The sequence below is a fragment of the Amblyomma americanum genome, chromosome 1, assembly GCF_052857255.1.
Source record: "Amblyomma americanum isolate KBUSLIRL-KWMA chromosome 1, ASM5285725v1, whole genome shotgun sequence".
Classification (NCBI taxonomy): Eukaryota; Metazoa; Arthropoda; class Arachnida; order Ixodida; family Ixodidae; genus Amblyomma; species Amblyomma americanum.
In genome coordinates this window covers 523319027-523340541 of record NC_135497.1, presented here as the reverse complement: position 1 = coordinate 523340541, position 21515 = coordinate 523319027, and the positions used below count along the sequence as shown (strand labels likewise).

At 46.8% G+C, this 21515-nt stretch overlaps 1 protein-coding gene across 1 annotated transcript in view; it reads left to right on the top strand.

Moving 5' to 3' along the window:
- The first annotated feature begins 17496 nt into the window (after positions 1 to 17496).
- The window catches only part of LOC144128806 (large ribosomal subunit protein uL1-like), a 150617-nt gene continuing 146598 nt past the window's right edge, over positions 17497 to 21515 (top strand). Inside the window, exons 1-2 of the mRNA XM_077662537.1 lie at positions 17497 to 17548; positions 20970 to 21125. Of these exons, the coding sequence (XP_077518663.1) occupies positions 17544 to 17548; positions 20970 to 21125 (161 nt within the window). The 5' untranslated portion in view covers positions 17497 to 17543. The remainder of the gene's footprint in view (positions 17549 to 20969; positions 21126 to 21515) is intronic.

The following is a 21515-nucleotide window of genomic DNA, read 5'->3' as shown; positions in this document are numbered from 1 at the left end:
TGCATTCGTAATTCAGCAGCTGTAGCTCCTGTTTGCGCGCATCGGCAGTCGCTTTCAAAATCTCATTGCGTCGTATCCTAGTTTGTTGTTTTTCGCACCACTTTTCTTTCCCAAGAATAATGCTAAGGTGCTTCGTGCATCAACCTGAGTGCCAATGGATAGCAAGGCTATGGCCTCTATGGGCCACGTGGCCGAATGCGTAGGCACTACGCTTGCATATCTCCAGCGAGTCTGATCGACGTCATTGAGACTGCCTCCGCGGAGAGTAAATGCATCGGCTGAAGAATATTCTGAACAAGGCTCGGTTCATTTTTCCGGCATTCTGCCACTTGATTTTAACATTCAGGTGGGTTCAAGCTTGGGCCCTCATGGACAGGCTGAGATGAATCACTGGAAGACTGTGATGAATTACCTGAGCCGTGCGGTGAGTTCTAAGAGCATGATCATGAAATGCCCGAGACGTGCAGTTATGACTCGAGCTTTTTTTTTAAGAGAGTTAGCTCTTAACGTTTTTAAAGGACGCGTCGGTATGCAAAGCAGGTCAAATTGACCAAAACAATTAACCACGTGATCTGACTATATAACCAATAAAGAGTGGGCGCGTAAATCATCAACTGACTTCAGTCTTTTCAAACCTTATACATGGGCCAGTTCAGCGGCCATTGAAGTGCGCCCCCCCCCCCCTCTGTGACCATCATTTGCATGAAATTTTGGGCCAACCGTTTGACAGAGCATGTTCGGAGTTTTATCAAATGACCTGGCATCTTCCTGAGGCTAAAATAACTAATAGGGATGAAGCAGAAATAAGTTTGGGATTGGCAACAGACATTTCTGCCTTAAAACTGTGCATTCCGAGGATGTTCACACGGCCGTTACAGCCGAACCGTTTTTCGCAGGGTGTTCGGAATGGCGTCAAATGATTCCCCTTGTTGTGATGCAGATGGTTATGAAAATTAATAACCGATAAAGCGAGAAAATATACCGCGTATAGCGAAGGAGGTTGTAAATCTCAATACTAGTGCAAAATCCATAAGGTAAATGGCGCTGTTTGTGCCTTAGGAGGGTGATTGGATGTGTAAAGGAAACTGGTTAGGAGGAAAGTAACCAGTAAGTATGCCGAGAGGGAGGACGGAGAAAGAAAGAGCATTAAACGACAGGGTAAAAACGCGGAGGTAAAAATGAATGATATCGATGTAAAAGACGCATAGTGTAGAACTCTATCGATACTGTAAAATACAGATAACGAAGGAAGCATTCTATGATAAGTCAAGAGGAAATTTCCTGCTCTTTGAAGCCTGCTCAGGGTGTCTTAGAACGCACAGCTACAAAAAAAATTTAACGAATAAAATTTTATTTTCACATTTTGAAGGCGATAAGATGAAGAAGAGTTTCAATAGCTGTTTTCCCTTTCCATTCTTCCAATATGACTATGACATAGAACACGCGGCGTGGTCCCCTTCACAGTTAGCGTACTTTAGCGCTATGAAGGAGCGAGCAAAGCAGTGCGGGCAGAACAGCGAGAGGGATTGGAAAAAGAGGCAGAAAGGGAAGTGATATCAACATATATAGGAGCTAGTGCTCGTGTCAACACCGTCGCCAAATGAACGAGAAAAGCATTACTGTACGAAATGGGAGATGACGCGAAAAAAAAGAGGCAGAAAGGGAAGTGATATCAGTATGGGCAAGATCTAGTGCGTCGCCAGAGGAGCGAGCAAAGCAGTTCAGTAGAAAATCCGAGAGGGAGTGGAAAAAGAGGAATAAATGGAAGTGAGATGACTATATATAGGAAGTAGTGCGATCGTCAACAGCTCCGGCAAATGAGGGAGCAAAGTAGTGCGGGAGGAAAAGCAAGAGGTAGTTGAAAAAGGAGAAAGAAGGGAACTGACATCAGTATATATAGGCTAGTGCTCGCGTCAACACCGTCGCCAAGGAGCGAGCCATGCAGTGCGGGACGAAATGCGAGAGAGAGTTGACAAAAGAGGAAAAAAAGGAAGTAATATCAGTATGAATAGGAGCTAGTGCTCGCGTCAACACTGCCGCTAAAGCAGCGAGCAAAACAGTGCGGGAGGGAAAGCAAGAGGGAATGAAAAAAAGAGGAAGAAGTGCAAGTGAGATAAGCAAATATAGGAGCTAGCCCTTGGGTCAATACGGCCACCAAATGAGTGAGCAAAGCAGTGCGGGAGGGAAAGCCAAAGAAAGTGGGAAAAGCAGGAAGAACGGGAAGTCATATCAGCATGCATAGGAGCTAGTGCGATGTGTAGGATCTAATGATCGCTTTAACACCGTCGCCAAAGGAGCGAGCAAAGCAGTACAGTAGTAAATTTTAGAGGGAGTGGAAGAAGAGGAAGAAATGGAAGTGAGATGACTATATATTGGAAGTAGAGCGAGCGTCAACACCTACGCCAAATCAGTGATCAAAGCATTTCGAGAGGGAAGGCGAGAGGGAGTTGAAAAAAGAGAAAGAAAGGAAAGTTACATGATTATATATAAGAGGTAGTGCTCGAGTGAACACCATCTCCGAAAGAGCGAGCCAAACAGTGCGGTAAGAAAAGAGACAGGGAGTGGAAAAAAGAGAAAAAAAGGGAAGTTCGATCAGCTGATATAGCAGCTAGTCCTTGCGTCAACATCGCCACCGGATGAGTGAGGAAAGCGGTGCGGGAGGAAATGCGAGAGGAGGTGGAAAAAAGAAGGGGAACTGGCAGCGAGATCAGCATATATAGGAGCTGCTCCTTGCGTGAACACCGCCGCCGAATGAGGGAGCAAAGCAGTGCGGGTGGAAAGCTAGAAGTGGGAAAAGTGGAAGAAATAGCAGTGATTTCAGCATATATAGGAGCTACTGCTCGCGTCAACAGCGAAGTCAAATGACCGAGAAAAATTGTATGGTAGGACATGCGAGAGAAAGCGGCAAAAAGCGGAAGAAAGGGAAGTGATATCAGTATGTATAGGAGCTAGTGCTCGCGTCAACACCGTCGTCAAAGGTGCGAGGAAATCAGTACGCTAGCAAATGCGAGAGGGAGTGGCAAAATGAGGAAGAAAGCGAAGTGATATTAGTATGTATAGGAGCTTGTGCTTGCGTCAACACCGTCGCCAAAGGAGTGAGAAAAGAAGTACAGTAGGAAATGCGAGATGTAGTAGAAAAAGGAGGAATAAATGTTAGTGACATGAGTATATATAGGAGGTAGTGCTCGCGTGAACGCCTTCGCCAAAGGAGCGAGCCAAGCAGTGCAGGAGGGAAAGAGAGAGGGAGTGTAAAAAAGAGGAAGGAAGGGAAGTGAGATCAGCATATATAGGAGCTAGTCCTTGCGTCAACACCGCTGCCGAATGAGTGAGCAAAACGGTGCGGGAGGAAATGCGAGAGGGAGTGGAAAAAAGAGGAAGAAATGGAAGTGAGATGACTATATATAGGAAGTAGCGCGATCGTCAACACCACCACCGGATGAGTGAGCAAGGCAGTGCGGGTGGAAAGCCAGATGAAGTTGAAAAAATGGAAGAAATGGCAGTGCCATCAGCTTATATAGCAACTAGTGCTCGCGTCAATACCGTCGCCAAGTGGCCGAGAAAATCAGTGCGGGAGGGAGTGCGAAAAGCAGTGTGAAAAAAGAGGCAGGAATGGAAGCGAGATCCGCATACATATGAGCTAATCCTTGTGTCAACACCGCCTACAAATGAGTAAACATAGAGGTGCGGGTGGAAAGCCAGATGAAGTGGGAAAAAGAGGAAGAAATGGGAGTGTCGTCAGCATATATAGAAGCTATTGCTCGCGTCAAAACCGCCGCCAAATGACCCATTAAAAATTGCGGGAGGAAATGCAAGCTGGAGAGGAAAAAAGAGGAAGAAATGGAAGTGAGATGAATATATATTTAGGTGGTAGTGCGGGCGTCAACACCGCCGCCAAATGAGTGAGCAAAGCAGTGCGGGAAGTAAAGCCAGAGGAAACGGGAAAATAGGAAGAAAGCGAAGTGTCACCAGCATATATTGGAGCTAGTGCTCACGGCAGTACCGTCGCCAAACGACCGAGAAAAGCAGTTCGGTACGAAATGCGAGAGGAAGTGGAAAAAAGGAACAAAGGGAAGTGAGATCAGTATTCATATGAGCTAGTGCTTGTATCAACACCGTCACCAATGTAGCGACCAAAGCAGTGCGGGAGAGAAAGCGAGAGGGAGATGAAAAAGAGCAAGAAAGTTAAGTGAGATAATTTTATATTGGAGCTAGTGCTCGCGTGAACACAGCCGCCAAAGGAGCGAGCAAAGCATTGCAGTAAGGCAAACGAGGGCAAGTGTAAAAAAGAGGAAGAAAAGGAAGTCGGATCAGTATACAGGGTTTTTCACTTAAGCCTTCACCGCGGGATCCGTCGTCCTCAGCGTGACCACCAAATAAACCACTCTTACACTTAGAGTATTGTCTTCTAAAATATGACTCCTTGTGTCACTTTTTGCAATTTCCAAAAAAAAAAACCAGACTGGGCATTAAAATCCCCAAATACCAGATATGGTTCTGGTAGCCATTGTAAGTTTTTCTTAAGTCATGGAGTGTAACTGTTATGTGTGTCTCAAGGTCTCTCTTCCACTTTCTGCAAAAAAGCATAAGCTAGGCGTAGTTCCGTTCGCTCATGGATTGTCCCATTGCTTTGAGAGCATTGGGAAACAAGCGATCAGTCATTCATTTTCTCATCTCGATTTAAACTGCGAAATTTTTGCAAATAGACAAGACCAGGGCCTGCAAAATAGGGTCGGTTTTCCGAAACATGTAAAGCCATGATTATTAAATGTACGAAAAAGATTGTATGTGGCATACCGTTCACTTGCGGCTAGAAATATTTAAGTAAAAGTGATAGTTGCCTCAATGTTCCCCTTCGTAAACATCGTAACAATGTCAAAGATGAAAGTGGCTTACTTGATATGTTTTCAGGAGATGCAAATCCTAATACAACCTATCATAGAGCATGCATTGCCATCATTAAGAGTGGTTGCGAGCTTACTCGCAAAATCTTCGACGCAGAAGTGATAGTCAGGGACATTGTTCAACAATTTGGCACTCTATGTAACAAAGAGTGGGAATATTTTAGAAGTCGCTAATAAGTTCAAGCTCGCGTGCCTGCTCATTGCATGTTGACTTTGTGTGTAATTACCACCTCGCCGCTCAGAACAAACTGTTGGAAGTTAGCGCTCGTGACTGTACTTTATCGTCGATGTGTGCTGTTGCGCTAATTTTTCTATCATGAGCTGCCAATGGGCCCGAACAGCGACTTTATTAGAACACATTTTTAGCGTTTGGGATGGAGATGCGACAGCATCCAGCTGTGCTCCGCCACGCAACTGAGGAAGGCGCCGAGATCGATTATTTCGAGCGACTAAATTGAAGGTTGTAAAAGAGAGCCGTAAGCAGCAATGCCCTTAAGTACAACGAACCCAACGGCATACACCTGGGTAAGAAATTCGATCAATCGGAAATTAAAAGACGGACGTTAAAACGCGACCATTAAAAGTGAACCCCATAAGACTGAAATAAAAATCGCAATGCTCTCGCGAAAATGTTGCATCATGTGCCGCATGTCGCCGGAAAATGTCTTGTGTTTGCTTACGCAAAGCTTGTCGCATTTTCGTCGTCGCTTGGCTGGGTTTTTCTAAATTGTATTGCTGTATTGCTACTACCTTTTTTGTAATTATTTTCGTCTGGTATTCCTCTCTGCGATTTATTGGTGCTTGTTCGCGAAATTCAACGCTGTTTCCTGTGTTCATGTTGTGCATTCTTATGCATCCGTATAAATTTCATTTGAGCCGCATTTCTCTGGCTTTCTTCTTTTCCCTCCTTGTTGCTCACAATGTGAACCGGAACTAGAGCTCTGGCTGCTGCTGGGCAGGAAAAAATTACTCGTTGGTATATTATTATTTTTATTCTTGTCGCGGTGTAATTGCATAAGTTATGCTATTCACAGCTTGTTTCTTCACATTTGTGATGTCCGAGTGTTTCAATCTTTTCCCGTTTTCGTGGTGAATACTTCACTGTTATTCAAGCTAGCAAGGAGTGGCAGCCGTCGTCAGCTATAGCAAGCAGTCAGGCATTGTTTCCTAATACTTGCTTTTATATGACACCTGCTGTCTAAAACACATCTTCCATCGGCGTCAGCAAAGGTATTAGCTCGCTTCACGTGCATTGAGTGTCGATTAATGTTGGCTGATTGCATGCTGTCATTTATTCCGCGACATTTTGTGTTAAAGATAGATTATCTAGGCCGCCATGCAAAGTTTCAGTACTCAACGAAGCTCTAGTCTTGTCGCACTATGGCACTAGGAATATTCTGATGCCGGCCAAATCCTTACTCAGGGCTATCGCAGCCTCTTACAACAGCCGTGTCTGACTCGAGTAGCTGTGTGCTGGAACCAGGTCATCCCCGGGTTTCCCGCGGCTCCGCTGGTATCCATGAATCGCGATGGCCTCGGCGGCAGACGTAAACGCGGCGTGTGCGGGCGATGCACAAGTGGAGCCAGGCGTGAGGGCAATGACACGCAACTGCTGAGATAAAGCGTGGGCGGGCTGCACGCCGGAGGAACCGAGGTCCGGCGGCGAGTGTGGCTGAGTTTGAACGGAGCAGCGACCGTTCGCGGTCGCAAGTTTAAAGCTCCCGCCGTCCCTCGAGGACTGCGCAAATTTGCGAGCAGTCGTGCGGGGCTGGCCCATTCATAACTGTTTGCGAGCCTGAAGCGTCCATTGCGTGGCCACAGGTGGCGGCGAACCGCATGTCTTGTACGTGTGCTACTTGGACATGGAACAAGAAAAATTTGACTCTTATTGCCGAACACCTGCATCGTCTTGTGAGATTCCTTTGGAAGCCGCTCTTATCCGCGATCGAGAGAGAGAAAGAAAAACTTTTAATGCAAATAATGTTTGAGTGGGCCCTCAATCCAGGAGCCCATTGGCTTTTGCCGCTGCTGTTGCCCGGTTTACCATGGAAAGCTTGTCGTCCGAATGTGAGCTGGACAGCGCCGCCTCCCAGTCCTCAGTTGTTGGGCTATTAATTCTTGGTATAGCTGGGTTTCTCTGGCATGCCCATACCATATGGTGTAAGTCAGCCACTTCACGATAGAAGGCGTAGTGTGTATCATAAGAATTTGGATACATTTAGCTAAATTTGATAGGAATTATATTAGTATTCCATTGAAATTTCCTTAAAATTACCCCTTGCTCCCTTTTTAGGTTTTTGTGTGGTTCAGCGTATACTTTCCCCGTTAATCTCAAATGTTGGAGCCCATCTCTATAGCTCAATAGTTGTTCAGAACAATTATGTTCCTGCGAATGGTGGGGAATCCGGGGTAATAGCGCGTGGGCAAAGGCGTGAGCGCCTTTTTTCCAAATGCCCAGAATGTTCTGGAGTCCATTTGACTGTGGATGTAAAGTTTGTATCTTCTTTAGTGCTGAGTATTCTGTTTGCTCCTTTAGAAATATTTCCTCTCGTGTAGTTACGACATGCAATCTGGGAGTCTGTAATTACGCACGAGACCTTCCTGGAAGCCATCGCCAACGCTTTTGCCGCTTCCTCAGCCTGGCCAATTCCCTGGCATCAAATTGATGCCTGATTAACTAAATTATCTTGCGCATCCGTGCATGCTGTCGTTGATATCCCGCTGAGCGGTCCTGCCGCTTCCATGTAACACGCCTCTTACATACCGGCCCAAATTCTCCTGACGGCGTTCGTTCTATCCTTTTTTTTATTGTGATATTCGGGATGCATATTTCTCGGAATGGGCTGCACCTCGATCTTGAGAACCGGCTCGGACGTGGCGTGGATCGGACGCTCGCGCGAACGCTCCTCGCTTCACCCATGCCCACCGCTGAATTCAGCGACGGTCAACACCGCTCTTGCCTGGATTTTATCTTCGAAGCTCGGATAACGCCGTCGGACGCATCGGCAAGTCCCTTTTTGCCTGTTTCTGCGGACTTTTCTGCGTTTTGGCTCTCGCCGGTACGCACGGCCCGCTAGGCCCACGCCAGGCCTAGCGACCCCGCTCTGACGGGGCTGTGCCGCATTATCTGAGTGGGATCTTCCTCCAACATTGGACATGGAAGTCACCATGGAGGGGACTGACATTAGCCCCGAAGAAGTTTCGCACCAATATGGTTGGTTCACCGGCGGTGAATTGAAACGCTCCGGTCATGAACGCCAAAGGAATAACCGCGTGGCACACAATGGAACCGATCACGCCCAGGGACAGGGCAGCATGCGGCACTCTGCCGACTCCTCTGCGAAAAAGCTTGGCCGACGACTTGCTCGACAATCGGTGGCGTCGAACCTACCTCGCCTACCCAAGGGCCTAACCAAGGTGATATTCCGGCCATCGGGCGGCCTCCGTATACTCGAGAGCTGCGGCCAACTCGGCATCTTTCAACTCATCCGGGACGCCGCGGGCCTCACCTTGGCAGAATCATCTGAAGACTGCATGCTACTCAACTTCAAGCAACACACCATACTGGTGGCCACCCATTCCGCGGTACGAGTGGAACGCTACTTAAACATCAAGGAGCTCATCTACGGCGAGAACAAGATCGCCATCACCTCGTATGTCGCCACGCCGGATGGCAGTGGTAAAGGAGTGATCCAAGGCGTTCCGAAACATCTATCGGACGCTGACATCCTTGCGAACCTTCAGCATCCAAGGAATCCTCCAATATGTGGAGTCCGACGCATGGGTGCGCAGTCGCAGACGGTCCTCATTCTCTTCAACGGTGAGCGAGTTCCCCGTTGGATCAGCTTCGGTGGTGGCATGATTCGCTGCTGCCTCTACAAAAAAAAAATACGAAGTGTGTTCTTTGTGCGGACAACTCGGACATCGCAGAGACGTTTGCCCGGACCCGAAAAACGCTCGCTGCCGCGGATGCGGCGTGGCCAATCCTCCTGAGACACATAGCTGCGAGCCTGAGTGTACCTTGTGCGGTAAGGGCCATAAACTGGGCAGCAACAAATGCCGCGAAATCTACCGCACTCCATACATTGTCAGCAAACGCCGCTGGGAACAGGAACGCCAACATCTGACCCAGCATAGCCAAGAGTCGCCGCAGTCTAAAGAGCGACGCAGCCGCTCCAAAAGCAGGGGACGAACAAATCGATCCAGCTCCTTTCCACGACTGGAACCGAGAGGCCGGTCGGCCTCCAAATCCAGGACTCCTTCACATCAGCCACGGAACCCCGGTTTGAACCAGGATGCCGTCGGCACGCAAAAGGTAGGCTGGGCAGATAAAGCCTCCCAGAAATCTAACTCCAACCCCTCTGAGCTAGCAGACCTGAAAGTGCTGGTAGGGAAATTACTTCGTGAGGTCGAGGACCTAAAGAAAGAAAATGCCGCTCTAAAACAGCAACAAATGCAGGCTGGGTCACCACCTACGACCGATGGCGCCAATAAACCTACCCCCTCAACCTCCGCCGGAGCGGACATGCATGCTGAATCAACGCGGGCACCCCCGCCTAAGCGAAAAGCAGGCGATTCCCTGTCCGAAGGCCAAACACTAGCCGACACCATTCACAAAATTGAAGAAGCGCAAACGCAGACTAACAGCACCCTCATTCAAGTGCAGATTACAATGACTTCCTTCATGGAAGAATTATGCAGACACCGGCAGGAATTAATTAACTTAGGCAGCTGGCAGCAGGAAGCAGAGAGCAGGCTCCTTCCTCACAAAATTCGCAAACCCGCTTCTTCTGAAGCGGTATCCGACTAGCAACAACATGGCGCCACAACCCAATTATACCATCTGGCAGTGGAACTGCCGAGGATTTCGCCGCAAACGAGCTGTACTCCAACAATTCCTCAACAATAGGGACGGACCGGACTTAATCGCACTACAAGAGACACAAACTAATAGCAAGCTAGCTGGGTATCAATCCTTTTCATCGGGGGGTGGAACGCTTGGAGTCACGACTCTTGTCAAACGAAATATTACGGTAGTACAGCACGATACTTCAGTCACAAATGTCACACACGAGCTAGTCGAATTAATTCCGCCTAGGAAACCCGACCACAGTCTGTTTGTGCTGAATGTCTATAGCAGCCCAAAGTTACTGAAAGCAAGCTTCGGCCCGCTTTTTCAGGCGACCCTGAAGCTCGCAGGCAATCACCCCGTCATTTCCACGGGAGACTTTAATGCCCAACACTCGGCTTGGGGTTACGCACAGGAGGACATTAAAGGTAGAAAACTGTGGCTCACCGCACAACAGTGTGGGTTGACTCTTCTTACAGATCCACTAGTCCCCACCCGCTGCGGTAGCAGTGTTTCCAGGGATACGTCTCCCGATCTGACTTTTGCTAAAAATTCGGGCACTCCAACATGGATAAACACTCAACAAAATTTCGGCAGCGATCACTACATATTGGAAATAGTGACCTCAACTGGCCCCAAACGTCGTAGCGCTCGAGCCCCCACCCTTGTCGATTGGGACTCGTTCCGCGCTAAAAGAGCCGCCCGAGAAGCTGATACCCCCGAAATACTAGACATAGATATCTGGGCACAGGATCTTTGTCAAGATGCCAAAGCAGTCACCCATACGTTAGACCAGGCTGACCACCTGGAGATTGCGGACAGCCGGCTTCTTCACCTATGGGAGGCAAAGAGAGGACTCGAGAACCGACTCAAACGACAGCGGTGGAACCACAATCTGTGCAGAAGAATAGCTAGGCTAAACAAGGAGATCAAGGATCATGCAGCTAAACTTACTCAACAAAACTGGGATGACATATGCAACCAAATGGATCGCAATATGGGAGTCTCTAGGACTTGGCACTTGCTCCGTCATCTACTTGACCCTACGGTAGCAGAACCACCCAGAGGCAGAACCTGCAGAAGCTTGTGCATGAGTATGCAGGCCCACCAGAGGACCTTTTCCTTGAACTTAAAGATAGATATATTGGCAATGCTCCTATCCAAGCCTTCCCAGATTATGCTGGTCCGGAAAACACGCAGCTCGACTCCCCCATTACTGTGGATGAGGTTAGGGCAGAGATTGCCAGGCTAAACTGCAAATCCGCCACTGGCCCAGATGCAGTATCGAACAAGATCCTCCGCAACCTGGATGAAGTGTCGCTACAATTACTAACTGAGTATATGCAGAAATGCTGGTCGGAGGGCTCCATCCCACAAATATGGAAAACGGCAGAGATCATTCTCATTCCAAAGCCAGGGAAGGCACTCAGCCTTGAGAACCTCAGGCCGATTTCGCTCACGTCTTGTGTAGGTAAGCTCATGGAGCACGTAGTTCATACCCGCCTCAACCGGTTTATGCAGGAGAACGAGCTGTACCCTCCAACCATGATTGGATTTCGACCAAAACTTTCTACGCAGGATGTAATGCTTCAGCTCAAACATCAGATTATTGAGGCAAAAACGCGGGACACCTGAATAATTCTTGGACTTGACCTGGAAAAGGCCTTTGACAATGTCAGACATGATGCGATCTTGGAGAATCTGCATGAACTCGGGGTGGGAGCCCGCACCTTCAACTATATCCGCGACTTTCTCTCAGGTAGAAAGGCGCATTTTCAAGTAGGAGGTCTCCACTCGCATGACTTCCCCCTCGGCAACAAGGGCACTCCGCAGGGATTGGTCCTATCACCATTTCTCTTCAACGTTGCAATGTTGAAACTTCCACAACAATTAGCGCAGGTTCCGCAACTCCACCACAGCCTCTATGCTGACGATAGCACCTTGTGGACCGCCAAGGGCAATGATGCCGAAATCGAGGAGAGACTACAGCATGCAATAGATATCGTGGGGAACTATGTAGACCCTAGGGGGCTGCGGTGCTCTCCAGCCAAATCTGAATTTCTCATATTCCGCAACATCAGATCCCTTGCGCAAACCCCACCGGCCATCGAACTCAGTATTCGCGGAGTCCCCATTCCTCGAGTGCCCAAAATTAAAATCTTGGGCCTAATTCTACAAGAACACGGCTTCAATGGTGACGTAATTCGGAAGCTTCAGGGAATCTCGCAGCAAATTATGCGACTCATTCGCCGCATTAGTAACCGCCACTCGGGCTTGAAGGAAAGCAATACTCTCCGTTTAGTACAAGCCTTTGTGATAAGCCGCATAGCTTACGTATGCCCTTACCTACATCTCAAGTCAGCTGAAAAAGAAAAAGTGGAGGCCATAATCAGAAAATGCGTCCAACAGGCAGTTGGGCTACCCATGCACACAGCGACTGAGAAAGTGTTAGGTCTCGGTCTTCATAACACCCTAAGCGAGATTATTGAAGCGGTAACCGTCTCGCAGTACGAACGACTATCGGCCACACCAACTGGCAGACACATTCTGTCCACACTAGGCATAACATACGAACGACAAGGCGGACCCACAACTGACCTTCCCAAACATATACGCCAGCTTCTGGTCATTCCTCCACTACCTCGGAACATGCACCCAGATTTCCACGCTGAACGTCGTACAGAGAGAGCCAAATCATTAGGCAAACGCTTTATTAATGATACCTCTGTGGTATATGTAGATGCGGCAGATTCTTCGGCTGACAAGATGGTAGCTGTGGTCACCACGGAACGTGGTACACTCATAACTGGGGGCACTATACGCACTCAGCACACACATGTTGGAGAAGAAACAGCCATCGCTCTAGCCATTGTGGGATCCTCGGCAGAAACCATTGTCAGCGACTCAAAACTGGCTATACGTAACTACTTGTTTGGAAGAATCTCCCCACAAGCAGCACGGATTCTGCTAAAGTATCAGCCCACGCGGCGCATTCGCCTAATCTGGACGCCTGCTCATGCTTCCCTTGCTGGTAATGAGGCGGCTCATAACTTAGCTCGAGAACTGTCCCGCCGAGCTGGGTCGTGCAGCCCACCCGCCCTATACTCTGGCAAGGACAGGTTGTTTTCTTACAGAGAAATCCTGCAGCACTACAGGCTTGCAAGACTCAGATTCCCCCCAGCAGATAAAACGCTCTCCAAGCAACAGGCCAAAGCCTGGCGTAAACTTCAAACTAACACCTATCCAAATCCCCAATTGTGTAGCTTCTATTCGGAAGGACTCTACTCAAACAAATGCAAAAATTGTGATGCGAAAGCCGATCTAAATCATATGATCTGGAACTGCCCGCAGTCCCTACCCGCGAGTCACTTCATTACCGACTCTGCTCATTGGGAGGCTCTATTGCTCAGCCCCGACCCGGGGATACAGATCAAGCTCCTCCAGCTGGCTGAAGACGCCGCCGCTGCCCAAGGGATAGCGGCCGCCGTTTAAGCGGGGGGCGACTTCGTGTCGCTCCTCTTTATCCGCTGGAAATAAAGTTTCACAACCAACCAACCTCGATCTTGCCTCTAAGTGGATCTCCCGCGTCCTCTCTGTTCACCGTAGACCAAATGCATGGGAGCCCTATTCTACCAAAATGGCATTTTTCTGGGCCAGTTGGTATGAATCCATGATTTGGGCCAGCATGAACTTTGGGACACAAACGAAGAGAGACACATGGAACACGAAACACACTGCTAACAACTTTAATGAAAAGGCGCGGAACACGCGGAAATATATACAGTGGTAAACGTGGAGAGAAGGATGGAGAGAAGGCAAAGGGCATGGCGAAAGAAGGCCGCACCAAAAGCAAATGTAACAACAATCCTTAGAACAAAAGACGAAACAGCCGTTACCGGGAAAGCGAAATCACTGAGCCCCCCACAATCTTAGGCTGCGTTGCAAAACTGTGCGCACGTGATGAGAACCAAAGCATGATCGAGAATCAGTTCTAAGAGTAGTCACAGGATAAGATCTAGGCCACAACAAAGACAGTGAAAGAGCAAAAGCCGCGTCATAAAAACAAAACACGAAACAACTGAAAGAATATATGAATGAAAAACCCGCAAGAATTCACGCCAAAACAAAGCTAGAAGTTTAACATGAAGATGGACATGAGGCTGCAAAATCATGAAAGCTCCTTCGCCTACAGGTGAGACGAGAGTTGAAAAAAACCAAAAAACGCCAACACTAACACGGCTAAAACAGAGCTAAAAGCCTGAAGTTGAATTTAAACCAAAATGCCAACAGTGACACGACTAAAACCTAAAAACATAGAAACATAAAACATGATGTGGGAGATAAAAAACAAAAAGCACAAACACGGTGCCGAACAGGACGGGCGTATAATTTGGCCGGTTCATGGGACAGGGCAAATATCATGGAGGAACGTTTTTTCTTTGGTTGAGAGTGCAATTGACGGGGTGCTTACACAGTCCTTCCCTTTCTTGTAGATGGCTACAGCTTCGATGATTTCCCTGGCCAGCCTATCTTTTTTTCTTCCAAGGATTGAGATGTTGTCGAGGTTGGCCGTGCATGGGTGCTTAGGCTGGCGGCAATGAAGAGCCAGGAAACCTGATGTGGCAGTTGCTCTTAATGAATTTGCGTGTTCTCTAGCTCATTCATTGACGCACCTGTCTGTCTGTCCAATATAACATTTACCGCATGCGACAGGGAAATGTGCCTCTCCATGTGTCTCTCTTCGTTTGTGTCCCAAAGTTCATGCTGGCCCAAATCATGGACCTATTCTACCAAGTTAGTTTCTTCCCGTCCTGCTTCCTGATAAGCACGTCCTCTAGGATATCGAGTGGCGTTCAGTAATTTCTTCTACACAATTTTCAATGTCCATGTGTAGTAATCTTTCTGTTCCTGCGTTGGCCGCAATACCAAGTGCTTTTTTTGTATACTTTGCGTATTATGACGTCCAGCTTGTTCTTCCAACTTTTCTTCCATTTCAGATATGGGGCTGTCTAAGCGATCCTGCTCACAATAAAAGCCGTTGGTAATTCTATCGTTTATTTTTCTTTATGTCCACGCTTGTGTTTTGAAACCCTACTAATAATTACTGCCACTTACGCACTTGTTGGCTGCGATCGCCTAATCACTTCCGCGTTGTTTCCTTTCGCCTCTATAACCAGACCTAGGATTTTCGCAAGTGGCACCTCTTTGATTTGCGCTAACCCCACAAATACTGTAGCATGCTCAGAACCTTCTCTCTTCCTAAATATTAGTAACTCCGATTTGTTAGGTGCTCAGTGGTGTTCAAAGCTATTAGCGTACTGTTGCATGGCATCCGCCGCACATTGCAGTCTTTCCTGCATGATCCCAATTGACCCGCCGGAGCTCCAAATCATAATTTCGTCAGCACACAGCGCGTGATTGACAACCTGTATGCTTTCAAGCGTACTCCGTAGTCCTAACAGGGCAATCTTAAAGAGCGAAGGGGACAGCACTGCCCCCTAGGGTGTCAACTACTCAGTCGCGAGAACTCCGACTTCTTTGATATTGAGCCAAGTCTTCTCTTCAGAGAAATTCTTTGACATAAATATACGTACTTACACCACAACTGCAGCCCCGTATATTTTTTATATGATATCATGGTTGAAAATATTGGTCACTTTTTTGGTCTAATGCTAGAATTGCCCTGGTCTGATCGCCTCTAGGTTTATTGATGATTTCTTCTTTAGCTGTAAACGTACATCTTGAGTCGAAAGATTTGGTCTGAGCCTGAACTTCCTGTTTGGGAAAAGGCCACTTTTATCTAATTGCGTATAAATTATTTTCCATATAACTTTTTCTATCAACCTGCTGGTCCACGACGTTAGCGATATTGGCCTCAAATTCTCGTTACTGATTGTTTTGGAATAAAAAGAACTTTTGCCGCCTTCCATTCTTCAGGAATTTTTCTTCCGATAAGCATGTGTTAAAATTCCGGGATAGACTCAACGACTTGTACAACATTGAAGAAGCGTAGCTTGTTGGGCCAGTTGGTGCATGGTACGTGGAAAACCAGTGGAAAGGACGCGTGCACAAGCAGGAGATGTAGACAGGGCCACACTGGAAACAATGATTGGCGGCATTGGCTGTGAGCGAACACTAATCCTAGAACTCCGTTACTAGCGTTAAATCTGGACTAGTGTGCTTACATACAGTATTACCCACTATTGTGAGCTTACTTGGGTCCTTTGCAATTTCATACGCGTAGCCTCATAAGTAGCCTGTGGTGTTGAAGTCCGCTACAATTAACAGTGATCCTCCGTTAGTTGCCATTTGGGCTTCTGCAATAATTTTGTTCAACCTGCCTCTTGTATCCTTCGGCGTGCTATAGATATTTGCGATCGAAGTGCTCTTGTTTTCTCTACGAAGGGGTAACATTTTCAGGCAAGTATATTTTACCCCCTCCACTTCCAGATCAACGATTTGGGTCATGTATTCTTTGCGTACTAATATGCACGTGCTTAGGTGAAGATGGAAGGTCTTGTATTCAATCAGCTTTGCGTCCTCTAGGGTCTCCTGCAGCGCTAATACCGCTGGTTTGAGCTCAACGCTATTTACATATTGCTGTTATGTAGCCTGATTTTTCCTAAATCCTGTGCAGTTCCTTGGCCAAATTATTAATTTATTCTCTTGATTATGACTGCCGATATGGTTCGGGACATTCATCACAATAATCGTCTAAAACTCTTCTTTCAGTCCAGCTTTTGACCGAGGTCCTTTTGACCAGCGTTGTTCTTCCTTCATTTTTCTGGTGCATCTATATCTCAAGGGCAGCTATTTTATTTTGCTCTATCCCAGTTGCATGTTGCACCTTATGTTGGTTGAGCTGTTACTGCTGAATGAAGAGATGCATTTGCTCCAGGATTGAATGCATCAACAAACTTTCCTCTCTAAATTCTTCTTTCATATATATGACCATATTCTTGATTTATTTGAGGCTTTTTCCGGGCACCCCAGTTATTCTGGGTTCGGAGCTTTGGGGGACAGGCCCTCACTCTAGATTTTCAAGGTGCATTTTAAATTTTGAATTTCCTCCTTAGATTAACAATTTTCCTCTCTTAAGGTCCTCCTGCCCTTTTTTAAGTTCTCTACATTCATTATTGTTTCCTAACAACTGAGGACCCGAAGTAACTCGCGCAGCCGAGCTCTCCTTTTCCCCTTTTTCTCCGTGGTCTTCTTCTTGCATGACTCCATTGATCCGCCTCTGCTTCTGTCGACAGACGACCCGCTCACCGACCGCGAGTGGCTACTTGATTTTTGGCCCCCGGCTGCGCCTGCCTCGAACTTGGTCTTTGACTGCCTGTCCTTTGCAACTTTGAGATCGCGCATCTTCGCTGCCTCCCTCTTTTTTAATAATGTACGGAGTCTTGAATTTCTGCTCACAAAGGTTAGAGTTGGTGTTTTGTTCGCCTTTACACACCGAACAGCGCGTCACACTTTCATATTCGTTTACAGGATCCCGCACAGTTCAGATCTCGTAACCTCCGGGTTGGGGGCAGACGTCGGCTCTGTGTCTCACCTCCTCACACCCGTAGCTGGCCGGTTTTCTTTGATTTCTTATTTCCTGTTTTTCTTTTTTGATGTTCTTGGTGTTGTCTTGTTTTCGCGGTCGGACTAAAAAAAAACGTCTGAACGTCAACGGAAGCAATAATCTAATTTTTAGTGCTGGTGGCTATTATGCGCGCTCAGGAACAAGGAAGAAGAGGCATTCTCTCTTCTGTGTGCTTGTGTGACAGGCCGGTCGGCGGGTGCGAAATATGAGGTTAGTAATAGCTGGTCAAATGCGCATGCTTGAGAGATAGCTGCACTAACGAGTTCATTTGGGTGCCGTACCCGATACCGTGCGACAAACGCTCTTCACAACGGCGCACAACGCCGAATGGTCTGCCCAGAGTAACAGAAGGCAGCTGACCATGATTACGACGTTTAGCAGCGAGTACGCTTAGCTCTAGATGAAAATGTGTGTAGCAGCCGTTTGAAGCCTGCTCCTGTAAGTGAGATAGCAGGTCGCATTGTGCCCTCAGTGCTTTGCTTCTTTGTTGCTGCTGTTGCCGCTGCCTCAAAAGCGATGGCACATACCCACAGTGAGCGATTGGCCAGAGTTTGATGGAGATCCATACAGGAGAAAGCGCATCCATGTTTATCTCAATCGGCTCATAAATAGAAATAGAGGAATCTGTGAAAAAAAAAAACAGGAATTTTGAGATACCTTGAAGAAATTTTAATGGAAATCGAGGAAACAGAGCGATGAGCGTTGAATAACTAAATTTTAAAGCAATAATCAGACATAACATAATTTTTGTAAGAAATGTAAAGGCAACGAGAAGTTAAAACAAAAATCTCGCGGTTTCGATAATACACCTGTGAAGAAGCTCACACACACTTTTAGGGCATGCCCGTTGACGGTTGCACCGATGGAGAGAAGGACGGGAAGAGTAAACGGCCGCCCTAATTGAGCGAGTGGAATTTGCAAAAATTTATTCTCTGCTGTGCACACCGCAGGCAGAAGAGGCTGAAATGATCTTTCGTTTCAACGGCCTTGCTTGACGCACACAGATTCGACGGCGTGAACCCAGAACGGCATAAATATAGATTAAGGCGAGGAATCCTACAGCGCAACAGCGTTATAGGAACCTCCCTTTGCATTGTTGGGCATGGACATATGTTCCACGTGATTTTTAAGTCTTCAAAATCCTCTGTAGCTTTGTTGTCTATTACGGCTTCTTTATCATGAGTACTATTACTTCGCACGCTTGCAGAACTGAGTGAAAAAAAACGTAAATGAAGGGCTTTAGCGTCACGAAGAGACACATGGGCTATCAGAGGTGCGTATAGGGGTGTTCCAGGTTAACATAGAGCTCCTGGGCTTCTTTAACGCGAGTTTACATTGCGCAGCATACAGGCGTTTCTTATTTCGCCTCCATCAAAAAACCGCCGCCATGACCAAGGTTCGATCCCGCGTCCTTAGACAGCAGCAGCGGAATGACAAAGCACAGGGCGCGTAAACCGCAGGACTGTTCGCCGCTTTTCAGAAGAACTACGCCCGATGTTTTCAGTATTTTATTTTTATTGATAAACTTGTCTCTTAGGCAGATCAGGCTGGGATTTTTTTTTATTTGTGGATGGGAGCCTGCCCTAACATATCTATAACTGCTGCGTGCTGTTGAAAAGCTTTTCTTGATGCCATCTGTTTCCTTCCCCTTTAAAACTTAATGATTTGTGTCTCCGAATTAACAGCGTACTGATTAAGTTATTTTACAAACACGGTTTTATTCTTTTGCGCGCCGAATAATAACAGTGTACTTTCTTCGTTAGCAAAATATCCGCCGCGGTGGCTGAGTGGTTATGGCGCTCGGCTGCCCGCCCGAAAGACGCAGGTTCGATCCCGGCCGCGGTAGTGCAATTTCGATGGAGGCGAAATTTTAGAGGCCCGTGTGCTGTGCGATGTTAGATCACGTTAAAGAACCCCAGGTGGTCGAAATTTCCGGAGCCCTTCACTACGGCGTCCCTCATGGCCTGAGTCGCTTTGGGACGTTAAACCCCCATAAACCATAAACCATCTTCGTTAGCAAATTGCGGTAGGCTCTGCATTAGCAGACAGCGGTGCGAAACGTGACAGATTGGTTTTAGAGCGAAAGCGCTGCTACTTGAGGTACAACTCAAGAGTTTCGCATGGCTTTGCGCTTTTGACCTTGAAGCCCGACCAAGGTCAAATCAAAGCACACATCCCCAAGGCTAACAATGTATTACAATGTGTCTTCCTCAGCACAGCCATGATTTGCCTGTATGGTATGCTCATAGCTAATGACAAGCAAGCACTTGACCGATCAGCAAGGGCCACTTGACCTTTGACCTGTAGAGTTGAGATTCGCATCGCCTGATTTGACTTTATGCGATGACGTAGCAATGACGTCACATCATTATTCGCTATGAATACTGCCGGATTTGCTTTCGATCATTTACCAGGTTCAGCCGTGTTAAACCTCAGCCATTTTGTTTTCATTTTTTTATGATTTCCAGAAAAATAGTGTTGGACAATTATTTTTTTATCGTCCTGAACTAAACTAAACAAATAAGAAGAGGCCAGCTTGAGTAGAACAGACACAGACGTAAGTTGTTGTCAGTAGGACACGTCGCCCAAGTAGTGATATATCCCTCCTGATGAAGTAAGCGTAAATCAAAACGGGATAAAAACATTACCTTTGATGGCGATGAAAAGGGCAAACAATTAAGGTATAGTACGTAGTATAAGTAAAATTTCACAAGTTCAAAATGCCCTATTTTCCCGTAACCTGCAGGTGAAAACGAGACAGTAGGCGCGGAAAAATGGAACGCCCTTCGCAAATAAATGCATTCCGGTATTTTGCAGTTAGTTTGCATGAAGTTGGCACTGTGGTTAACGACTGAATCTTTGTGAGCCCACCCGCATGACGAAGGCTGCATGCAGACAGAATCCGACACTGTTTTATTGCATGACCTGTTGCAGACAAGGAACTTCTACAGGCTGACAGACTGTAGTCTGTTTACACGATCCGTTTGAATTTCCTACATTCCTTGATACATTTGACAGTTTTTAGTTTCGTGGTGGCTGCTCTTTCCCTTCATGATTATAGAATGTACTTGAGATTTGTTTTGATTCGTAGTAGCGGAAGCCGAAATTTTTGAAAAAAAACTTCAACACCAGATAGTTGCACAAGCAACCGTTTCTGCTTGCCTGAAAGAGCTTTTGTTCCAAAAATGCTAACCTAATTTTGTTCACTGTAGTGTGATCATCAGGACCACCGACCCTGCTCCATGCTCTCTGCACGCCGTATTCGCGCAAGTTTGTGATCCATCTCAATGTTCAACCCTTCCTAGTGAGCGATAATATAAGTGCGATGCTATCGAGCAAGCAGTAGAATTATTATCGCTATTTAACACTCTACATTAAAGCACTATGTCGCGTTTTGACCCATGCGTAGACTGCATAGGTAGTATACTTGTCGCTTTTAAAACACTCTAACCACAATGTTAAGAAAGATTACGTGGTCGAAGAGACTGCGGACATTTAATAAATAAAAATATGCCAGTAGCCTCTGAATATGGAGTTTGGCACAGAGGGGCAGGAGTGAAATGGAATACTAGAAGACGAGGCTGTACTGGTATTTTTATTCTGCTTGCATTGTTTTTTTACATTTTCGCAGCATTAAAGTGAGTCAGGATGTGCTCAGTGACTGCATGACTTCGATTGTCGAGAGCGCTTCGCGCCAGCGACGAAAACGGCTAGAGAACATCGAGCTGTGGATAAAGTTGAAAGACCCTGATCCGGATCAACATAAGCGCCTCTTCGGTAAAGTCAAGTAAGACAGCAAAGTGTAATGCGGTACCACACTGTTCAACAAATTTTCTTTCGACACAATCGGCTGCCAGCTGATATGGGGCTTAGTCGCAAAAAAAAACTAGCCATTCATAAGTGCGGAAAGAGTTCCAAGAACGTGTTTTGGACTTTGACACGACTATTATTTCCTAGGCATTCTCATAGCGGACTTAGCAATTAGAATGCGTAGATAACGATAAAAACCTAAAAAAAACTGTTATAGGAGAATTGCCGCAATTTTTAAATACGCTCTCACCCATCATAATGGCGTTACAGAATTGAATTATTATCGTGTAATGAGGTCGTAAACTTAAATCAATGATAAAGTAGCTGCGAAGCTAAGGCCTTAACACCTTCAGGCGCGAAATTAATC